This window comes from Ursus maritimus, unplaced genomic scaffold (genome assembly GCF_017311325.1).
Source record: "Ursus maritimus isolate PB19 unplaced genomic scaffold, ASM1731132v1 scaffold_14, whole genome shotgun sequence".
NCBI classification, from domain to species: Eukaryota; Metazoa; Chordata; class Mammalia; order Carnivora; family Ursidae; genus Ursus; species Ursus maritimus.
In genome coordinates this window covers 5,822,780-5,833,217 of record NW_024423786.1, presented here as the reverse complement: position 1 = coordinate 5,833,217, position 10,438 = coordinate 5,822,780, and the positions used below count along the sequence as shown (strand labels likewise).

Below are 10,438 nucleotides of genomic sequence, written 5' to 3'. Positions count from 1 at the left end.
TTGAGAAAGTATCCTCCAAGAGTCTGTGAGCTCGAGAAGGTCCTGCTTTCCCTTCGGTAAATTGAAGAGTTCTCGTTTCTTCAGTCATTCTTTATACTCCCACTCAGCTGTCTTCTGTCTGTTCCCTAGCTTGTCACTATTGCTCTTGAGACGTGAATCTAGAACCGAACACGTGCTGTTGGTGTGGACTGCGTAAAGTAGGCTCTACTATGACCTCCTTCAATCTAGACTCTGTACCTCCATTTATGCAACCCAAGTTTGCGATGGGTTTTTGTGTATCTGTGCTTCTGTGTCACTCCTTTGGTATTTGTTGGGCTTAGATTACCTAACAGCCCCAGATCTCTTCATAGGAATGTTTGCAAAACCCTCTTTCTGAACTTGTGCAATTTGAGTCTTGGACCTAAAGTGAGAGGCTGTACATTTATTCTCTTTTGTACTTTAGCCAATAGACAAGGTGCCCTCCCTTACTAGATGGGGTCAAAGGAGACTCCACATGCGTGCTCATGCTCAAGAAACCTGAAGGAACATTTAGCTGATTCTTGTTAGTCCAGGGAAGAGAACATTTATTTGAATCTTGGTGGACTCCAAGGCAGCAGGGCTGACACCAGGCGATGGGGCTAGAGAAGATGCCTTGATGCTGTGGCTTTAGTCCGCAACAGCTGGCCTGCGTCAGGCTCACCCTGGGGGCCTGGCATGATGGCTCCCTGCCTCAGGGCAGTGGGCTTTCTTTCCTCGGATGACTCTGCAAGCCTTAGAGCCCACCTGGATGGCCTGGGGATTTGAGAGGGATCAGAAGCCTACACAGATGACAGTTTGCAGGCCCAGGGGTCTCCTACTGTCTCCTGAGGGTGGTGACCTCCTAGAATCCTCCCGCTGATCCAGGAACCGCGAAGGGCATAGGCCTGGCACCTTGCCTCAGCCTTCCGTCCTGGCAGCTGGATTCATGCCAATACTGCCCAAATGATACCTGGGTCCAGGCCGGTGCCAACGTTCAGACTACATGGAAGGGAAAGTGCTCTCTTTATTGCTCTAGACTGGTCGCCCGCGTGTCTGCCAGAGCGGGGCTCTGCCCTCGTGCACTCAGGAGGTGCAGTGGTCACACTGGGCCTAGCGTGGCTGCCAGCCCAGCACCGGCCTCAGTCGGTCTTCCTGAATCCTGGAAAACAAAGCCCGCAGGATGGCATGGGATTCTGAAGGCAACCAGGCCTCACTTCCATCATCCCCCACAGATGCCCAAATACTCCTCGCAGCTGGGGTAATGCAGTCACCCTAGAACCACGGGTCTCCATGACCCACAGCCCCTGCAACGAATTTCCCCTTTATGAATTAAGTGGGTTATAGGAGACAGATATCCCCAGCCCAGAGCCACACAGCCCCCCCGCCTCTCAGTTTTGAGATGTATTGGTAGGCACAGAGCCGCTGGCCAGAAAGAAAGAGGATCTCCTTTAGCCCAGCCCAGCCGCCCTAGCTGTGTGACCCTCAGCAAGTCACTCCACCTCTTTGGGCCTCGGTTCCCTCATCAGCCAAGTGCAACATAACTGAAGGACACCTAGTAAGCAAATAAAATCTTGGTGAAAGTAGTGTTTGGGTAAGTGTAAAGTTCTATGAGAGAATGAGGAACACCCAGATTCCCTTCACTTTTCTACTGTGTTCCACATTAAGGACTTTCGCATCCGTTCCTCACATGGTTTTGTATGACACACTTGTGCAGTGGGTATTACTACACCCATGGTCCAGTGGAGAAAACGGAGGCTGAGAGATGATCCTGGGCCCCTGAGCTGGTGCATAGACAGGGGCAGGCCTTGAACCTAGGCCCCTGACTCCAGGCCCTGTGCTGTTTCCTATCGGCTAAGCCTCGTTTGCAACTGAAGTCCCTGATAGGGAAGAAGAGGGTGAACATAGGAAGGATGGAAACGTTACCCATCAGCCTAAGCTTCTGAAAGAGGGGGATGAAGCCGTGCAGGACGCTGTGGATCCGGTACACTGCTCACAAACAGAAAGAAAGGAGCTTGAGCTCCCCGCCCCCACAAAGGCCTAACCGTCACAAACAGGGATTAGCGGTGGAATTTCAGGCAGCAGGTTGAGCTTAGATAATAGTACTGGAGTTATTATTATTAAAAACAATGACCTCGAACAGCAGTAACAGTGCCAGGAAACTCGGTGAATTCAGTACCCCACGCCGTGAACGGCCTTGTTTTCGATCTCTGGCTAACTCTGTTTGTTTGCCACTTTAAACTGTTTTTGTTGCATTTTTGTGGAGCTGCCCATTTTTTCCATTGGGGTTCTGCCAATGACCTCACCGTGACCTTGACAGTGGTCAGGAAGAAAACAGGAGCATAATGAAATCTTTAAAAAAGGTTTAGGTGGTGGCTTTCTGGCCCTTGGTGGGCACCTGTGGCGGTCCAGCCACCACCCCTAGAGAGTCTGCGTGTGTGTGTGTGTGTGTGTGTGTGTGTGTGTGTACGTGTGTGTGGATGGGGGAACTTACCCAGCCCAAAGTAGATGCTGACGGTCTCCAGGGAGGCGAAGGTGAGGAGGCCGACCCCAAGGGACATGAACCAGTCTGCAAGTGCAGCAAGGGAGAGAATGGTCAGCTTGCAAGTCTGGACCCTCCTATTCCCCCACCTGTTTCCACGGCCCTCACCTGCATAATAGTGATAACACACCAGCAAGGTCCCGATGGCAAAGCAGAGCAGGACAAAATGGAAAAACTCATCTGTAAAGGCAGAGGTGGGGAATTAGTATTCGCTTCTCTCTCTCTCTTCTCTTTGTTACTAAAAGTATTCCTGTCTCTGTTCCAATGTAACTTTATTCAGAGCAGCCCAACAAAAGCACCCCAGCCCCACTCCTTTCCAGGCTTTGTCTCATTTTATTATTTTTCTAACACTGACACCACTCAACTTGCTATATTTTTATTTCCACACTTATTCTCAAAAAACAAAGAAAAAAATGTGAAACAGATTTATTCTCTGTTCCTCTCAGTGGGATGGTGGGTAGGGATTTTGCTCAGAGACTAAAGCACTGCCAGGCATGCAGAGCTGCCCAATACTTTGTCAAATGAATATGAAATGAAATTGTAAAGGATGCAAATGTGTCAAGTCTAAAAGTTTCACAACGCCCCACTTTCCCTCCCTAATCCCCTTCCTTAAAAGCAAACACTGATTGACAGAACATTTCCAGGCATATATATGCACATTTAAAAAACAAAAAGCAGGGAGGTATCACAATCTTAGACTTAAAGATACACTACAAAGCTGTAATAATCAAAACAATGTGGTTCTGGCGTAAAAATAGACACACAGATCAATAGAACAGAATAGATAGTCCAGAAATAAAGCCATGCTCTTATGGTCAATTAATCGTCAACAAAGGAGGCAAGAATATCCAATGGAAAAAAGACAGTCTCTTCAACAAAAGGTGTTGGGAAAACTGGACAGCCACATGCAAAAGATTGAAACTGGACCACTCTCTTACACCATACACAAAAATAAATTAAAAATAGATGAAAGACCTAAATGTGAGACAGGAAACCATAAAATTCCTAGGAGAAAACATAGACAGTAATTTGTGTGACATCAGCCATAGCAACTTCTTTCTAGATATGTCTCCTGATGCGAGGGGAACAAAAGCAAAATTAAACAAATGGGGCTACACCAAAATAAAAAGCTTCTGCCCAGCAAAGGAAACCATCAACAAAACCAAAAGGCAACTTTGTGAATGGGAGGAGACATTAGCAAATGATACATCTGATAAGGAGTTAATATCCAAAGTATATAAAGAACTTATATAACTCAACACCAATAATAATAATAATCTAATTAAAAATGCACAGAAGACATGAACAGACATTTTTCCAAAGAAGACATCCAGATGGTCAGTAGACACAGGAGAAGATGCTCACCATCACTCATCATCAGGGAAATACAAATGAAAACCACAATGAGATACCACCTCGCACCTGTCAGAATGGCTACAATAAAAAAGACAAGAAATAACAACTGTTGGCAGGGGTCTAGAGAAAAAGGAACCCTCATGTACTGTTGGTGGGAATGAAAACTGGTGTAGGCACCGTGGAAAACCAATGATAGAGGTTCCTCAAAAAATTAAAAATAGAATTACCATACAATCCAATAATTCCACTACTGAGTATTTACGCAAACAAAAAGAAAACACTAATTCGAAAAGATAATATGCACCCCTATGTCTATTGTAGCATTATTTATAACAGCCAAATTATGGAAACAACTCAAGTGTCCATCAATGGATGAATGGATAAAAAAAGATGTGGTATGTATATATCATGGAATATTATCCAGCCATAAAAAGAATGAGATCTTGCCATTTGCAACGACATGGATGGACTTAGAGGGTATAATGCTTCATGAACCAAGTCAGTGAGAGAAAAAGAAACACCATATGACCGCACTCATACATGGAATTTAAGAGACAAAACAAACATACAAACAAAGAAAAAAAGGAGACAAACAAAAAGCCCAGATTCTTAAATAGAACACACTGATAGTCACCAGAGGGGAGGGGAGGGGGATGAAGCAGGTGAAGGGGATTAAGGGTACACTTATCAGGATGAGCACTGATAAATGTATAGAATTATCGAATCATTACATTGTACACCTGAAACTAGTATAACACTGTATGTTAATTATACTTGAATTAAAAAAAAAAGCAGGACCAACTCGTACACCTGCAGCTCTCTCATTTGCTTTCTTCCTCTCATAGACCAGAGCCATCTTTCCATCTCAGAACGGATGTAGATCTGCCCTGTTCATTTTGAAGGCTGCACAGTGTTCCACGGTAGAAACGTGACTTATTTATCTGTCTGGTCCCCCACTGAAGAACCTAGAAGTGTCTGATGTTTTGCTGTTACTGGTGCTGCCCAAGTACCGCCACACATGAAGCTCTGTGCACGTGTTTCTGTGGGCCCCGTGCCCAGCAGTAGAAGTGTAGCTTGGAGGGTTCTCCAAGGAGAGGCGCTGAGAGTGGGATCTGTGCCTTGGGCACGTGTTCAGTGTGCTCTGCGAGTGAGGCCCTCCTGCACTTTGCCAGGCGCTGGGCTGGTCACTAGGGAGACGACACAGGGCCCTCGACTCAGTCAAGGGGCTGTGATTAGAGGAGGCTCTGCTGTTTGTGTCCGGAGGGCAATCAGCGAGGGTCACGGTGGCATGAAAGGCACAGGGGGTCCAACCTGAGATTGCGCTCTAGGAAGGAGAGCAGAAAGGGGAACCACCTTCTTGCTTTGGGGTATAATGTCATGTCCTGCACTTCGGGAATCTCCGTTTTATTCCAATGAGGCCCATTTCAGAGCCCAGAAAAGCTCTAAAACCCTGGTTCATTTACCTGGATGGAGACAGAGTCAGGGGCTCACACCCAGGTCTCCCGCCCCCTGAAGGTGGGCCTTTGCAACAACCCCAGATATTTCTAGGACAACTGCCATTAGTTGAATCAAACGCCCTGGCCTCCTGCCCCTTCCGCACCCTCCTCCTTGAAGCCCTCACAGACCTCAGGCTTAGAGTGAAGGAGTTCCTTCCAGCTCTTATGGCTCCTTCTCTAGAGTCTAGGCTAATCTAACCTCAAGGCTTCCTCACCCCACTTCCAGTTCCCCATTGTGGCCAAAGGGCTGGGAGGAGTTTATCATCCCTGTGACTCCGTGTATAGCAGAAACAGCACAGGACCAGGGTTCAAGTCCACGTTGTGCCACTCTCTAGCTGAAAGCCCACACTCCATCCTTGAGCCTTAGTTTTCATATCTGCACGATGGGAGTCACTGCACCACCTTCTTGAGGTGATTCTAAGCTGAGGAGTCTGAAAACAGGGTGCATGACAGAGGTGGGCTATGATCATTGTTTTTCTAGGCCACCAGCGGACTTTCTACCCATAGAAATCTGGACCAGACAGGCAAAAGCAGCTTTGGGACACCAATTTCCTTACCATCTTTCTTTATATTCAGTCTTCTTAACTCAGAGGCCTCCATTTCTCCTTAGGAACAAGAGAGAGATGACTGTTGAACTTTGATGAGGGACGGCAGGTGGGGTTTTCTCTTCCCTGCTTCACTGAGACTGGCTCTTCTGGGTTCTTCTTCCTGGGTCAGAGGGCACTCACCGCAGGACCAGTCAGAGCAAAGCTGTGAAGGTGGGTCTATCTGTCCTTGGGGCCCCCACTCACCCCCCTCCTCTCTACACAGGTCGGCATTCTGTTTTCTTTCTCCTGAGCTTGGAGGTCCCTTTCCAGAATCAAGGTGACGCTCTGGCTGGTGATGACATCCCTGCTGTGACGGACCCACTCTCTCAGGCTGTCTGGTCCTGTCCTAACCCCCTCCCCTGGAATCCAGTCCCCTTCCCCCTCTCTTCTTGGAGTTTGTGTATTTACCACTTGCTGGGTCAGAGCCTCTTCTCCGGAGTCCTGGAAATTAGAAACTCAACATTAGTGCCAGGCTAGCTTGGGATCTTAACAGGTGCCTCCACCCTAGTGGAGGAAGCAGGTGACCTCTGAAAATGCTGTGTCAAATTCTCCAGCCCCCAAAGGAGCTTTCTATCCATCAGTTGCTGGTTGTAATCCCTTTGCGTCTTGCCTATAACCCTTTTGTAACCCTCTGAGCCCAGGTCAGAGCCCCAGGGCCCCAAGTAGATTTGGAGTTCCATCTCCCACCCGTGAACCCCGACAGTAGCTAACTGTCCCCGGGAAAGACAGTGCCCAGACCTGTCCATCATCGGCGCTGACAACCCCTCTCCCCTAAGTGGACACTCACCTGATTCTCCAGAGGGCACCACCTCTCCAGGGGTACCTACATGGAAGGAAAATCAGTGATCACATACCCCTGATCCTCTGGGTGGGGAGAAGTTACACTGTGGGGAAGGTGGATCTCACTCAGAGACTTTCCATGTGATCTGAGTGGGCCAAGTGGTGACTGGAGCAAGCTGGAGGGCCGTTCCATCTAAAGGGGCATCCACTACCCACCAGCCACGGTAGGAATGCCTGTCTCATATTATAGGTCATTCAACTTCCCACGAGAAGCCAGAAATCCAGGTTTTTACATCAACTTCTTGATTATAAAAAAGGTTGGCAACTCTTGGATTCCACGGAATCAAAGATGTCATCGTTTGTGAGACATGACATTATTTTATACGTTACTATGTAAGGGAAACTGCTGCCAATTTTGATTGTAAGTTGCCAGTGATTTTAAGATGCATCCTGGTTTCAAAGATGTCTAAATGTGAAAAAATACAAGTTGATGAAATGTAATAATAATGATAATAATAATAATAATGCTCTAAGAGCCAGATAAAACACACCTGCACACACGTGGGCACCAGTTTGCGATTGGTGCCTGTTCTTGACTATCACCTGCAAGTTGCAGGGGATGACACCCAGCCACATGGACCCAGCCCCACCAGGCCGAGTTCGTGGGAGCCAAGCCGGGCTGCACGCTGGGAACCCCAGCCGCACACCCTGAGTGTTGAGCTCCTTGTCTGCGCTGCTGAGGGTGATGTGAGCCCTATGTACTTGTCCCAAGATGTAGCCTCCCCATTAATCTGGTCTAGGGTGGCCTACCCACCCTATTCACCCTGATTCTTGGTGACCATTCTAGTTCCTGGTGACCTCTCTCCTAGCCTGCCAAATCCTTCCCCTCAAGCGCAGGCAGGCCCCCGTGTAGCGGGGCCCCTCCCCGCCCCCACCACCAGTAGTCACCATGCCTGTACACTTTCCATGGTTCGGGTCTGCCCCAGGACAGACACCAGAAGGGGGCACTCGGCACATGATAATAAACACACTGAACTGTCTTTAGGGCTAATATGCAAACGGTAAGCATCATCTGCACGTGACTTAAGAGTGGACAGTGCTGAGGGTCTGGAGAACATACCTTTTAGAACGGCACGAAATGAGACTTCAAGAGTGTAATTTACTAAGAACCTCCAATGTCTTGGGGGGAAAAGTAATTCACAAGTTTGTGGTTAAATCTATGTTTTCTGCAGTAAATATGAATTACTTTTATGATGAGGAAAAAAACACTTTAAAAAGATTTTATTTTTAAGTAGTGTCTACACCCAGTGTGGGGTCGAACTCACAACCCCAAGATCAAGAGTCATATGCTCCACTGACTGAGCCAGCCAAGTGCCCCAAAAACATTGTTTTAAGATTTATTTTTGGGGAGCGTCTGGGTGGCTCAGTCATTTAACGTCTTCCTTTGGCTCAGGGCGTGATCCCGGAGTCCTAGGATCGAGCCCATCAGGCTCCTCAGCTGGGAGCCTGCTTCATCCTCTCCCACTCCCCCTGCTTGTGTTCTCTCTCTCGCTGGCTATTTCTCTCTGTGTCAAATAAATACATAAAATCTTAAAAAAAAAAAAAGGATTTATTTTTTGGGGACGGAGAGGAACAGAGGGAGAGGGAGAGAGAGAATCCCAAGCAGACTCCATGCTGAGCATGGAGACAGATGTGGGGCTCGATCTCATGACCCTGAGATCATGATCTCAGCCAAAATCAAGAGTTGGATGCTTAACGGACTGAGCCACCCAGGTGTCCCCAAAAACATTTTTAAAAATATGTAAATATAACAATTTCTCTCTCTCATTTTACACCCAGTGAAACTATTCTTACACTACTGAGTAATTAAAAACATTTTTCTAAGCCAAGTAATACTTGTTTTTGTGTAAAAAAAAGGAAGAAAGAAAATCAGAAAATTCAGTTAAGCAAATAAAAGAGTGTAACCATTACTCACAATACTACCACCCAGAGGCAGCCATGGGTAATATCTTGATGCAGAAATTAAAATATTTCATTTACATTTCTCAGAATGTCTATGTGTTTCTTGTTGATTCTTGGGTTATTATCAAGTGTTAGCAGACTACGTAGATTATAGAAACATTGGGTTAAACAAAATTAGGATTTTTTAAAAGTAATCTCTACACCCAACATGGCGCTTGAACTCACAACCCCAAGATCAAGAGTCACACGCTCTACTAACTGAGCCAGGGAGGTGCCCCATGGATTAAACAGAGTTAAGTGGGTTTTCTTAACTGCAGCATGCATTTGTTAGGCTTTTTGGCAAACTGGTTCATTCCTACAAATTGTCCGCATTTCATCAAAGTGCTTCCAAGCAAAGTGCCATAATGTTTATATCTCCTTGCTGTAATAGTCACGACGCCTGGAGATGATTATTCTATAACATGAGTCTTTTAGAGATGAGATCCTTAATTTTCCTGTGCACCTGTTAAGCAGCTCACTATTCCAAGACAGTGGGTGCTAATCATGGTCCACTTTGCTGGCTGGGAAGCTTAGGCCCGGAAAGACTGGGTGACCGAGTTAAGTCACTGTGCAACTCAAGGTTATAGTTCAGAAGAGAATCTGGGACAGTCTTGCCATGGTAGAAAAAATGCTTGCCTCCCTCCCCATCTGCCAATGTTCTAACCACTCATCTTGCCATATGTCATATATTTTCCTAGCGCTTTTTCAGCCATGAAACACCCTCATGAACTCGTTTCTGTCCAACAAAGCCCAAAACCCTCGTGTCCTTTGTGTAATTCCGTTTTCTCCAAAGCCACTGGACAGTGACTTACCTTCATAGAGCTGAAGCTCGTCCTTCAAAAGGTCAGGGTCCTCATGCTCTGCACCTGAGTGGAGACAACCCCCTTTATCAGCTCTCCCCATCACAGCACCCCAGGGCAGCTTCCCTCTCCCACACACCTGGAGCCTTAAAAAGTAACACAGTCTTTGTTTGTGCTGCGGCTAAGCCAGGCAGTCTTCAAAGCGCAAGACAGCCTTACAAGTACTTTCCCTTTACCCTGTTGGACTCCCCCCACACACTCACAGGTGACTGTGGTCAGTTTCCTGAAAAAGAATTGAGGGTCTGAGTGGACCTGGGCCTCCTTCAAAGTCAGTAATAAGAGTTGCCATTTATCGAGCACTTACTAGGTATCAATACGGAACTAAGTAATTTATATTTAACATTTCATTAGATCCTTACAGAAATCCTATGAAGAAGGTATTAGTACCTCTCCCTCCCCCATTTTAAGAGTAAGGAAACTGAGGCTCACAAAGTTAAATTATTCCCTGAAGGTCACACAGCCAGTAAGTGGAAATTCCAGGGTTCAAACCCAGATCCCTTTTTTAAAAAGATCTATTAGTTTATTTTAGAGAGAGGGAGAGTGCACAAACACATGCACAAGTGGGGGGAGGGGCAGAGGGAAGAATCTTCAAGCAGACTCCCCACTGAGCGTGGAGCCCGACATGGGGCTCCATCTCACAACCCATGAGATCATGACCTGAGCCAAGACCAAGAATCAGATGCTCGACCAACTGCACCACCCAGGCGCCCCGTAATCACTTTTATCTTCAGAAGTAGAACCCAGAACTCAAGTCCAGCTTCAAGGGCAGCATTTATTAAACATCTCATGTGTATCAGCTTCTGTCCTAGGCATTAATCCAGG

General features: G+C 46.8%; 1 protein-coding gene across 3 annotated transcripts in view; it reads right to left on the bottom strand.

The window, feature by feature from the left end:
* Positions 1-546: 546 nt before the first annotated feature.
* TMEM40 (transmembrane protein 40) overlaps positions 547-10,438 on the bottom strand; it is a 28,837-nt gene continuing 18,945 nt past the window's right edge. For all 3 annotated transcript variants that reach the window (XM_040628428.1, XM_008697857.2, XM_040628429.1), the window contains 8 exons: positions 9,569-9,622; positions 6,763-6,798; positions 6,384-6,416; positions 5,946-5,993; positions 2,645-2,716; positions 2,489-2,563; positions 1,921-1,983; positions 547-1,156 (listed from right to left, as the gene is read on the bottom strand). In XM_040628428.1, coding sequence (XP_040484362.1) covers positions 1,137-1,156; positions 1,921-1,983; positions 2,489-2,563; positions 2,645-2,716; positions 5,946-5,993; positions 6,384-6,416; positions 6,763-6,798; positions 9,569-9,622 — 401 coding nt within the window. In that variant the 3' untranslated portion in view covers positions 547-1,136. The remainder of the gene's footprint in view (positions 1,157-1,920; positions 1,984-2,488; positions 2,564-2,644; positions 2,717-5,945; positions 5,994-6,383; positions 6,417-6,762; positions 6,799-9,568; positions 9,623-10,438) is intronic.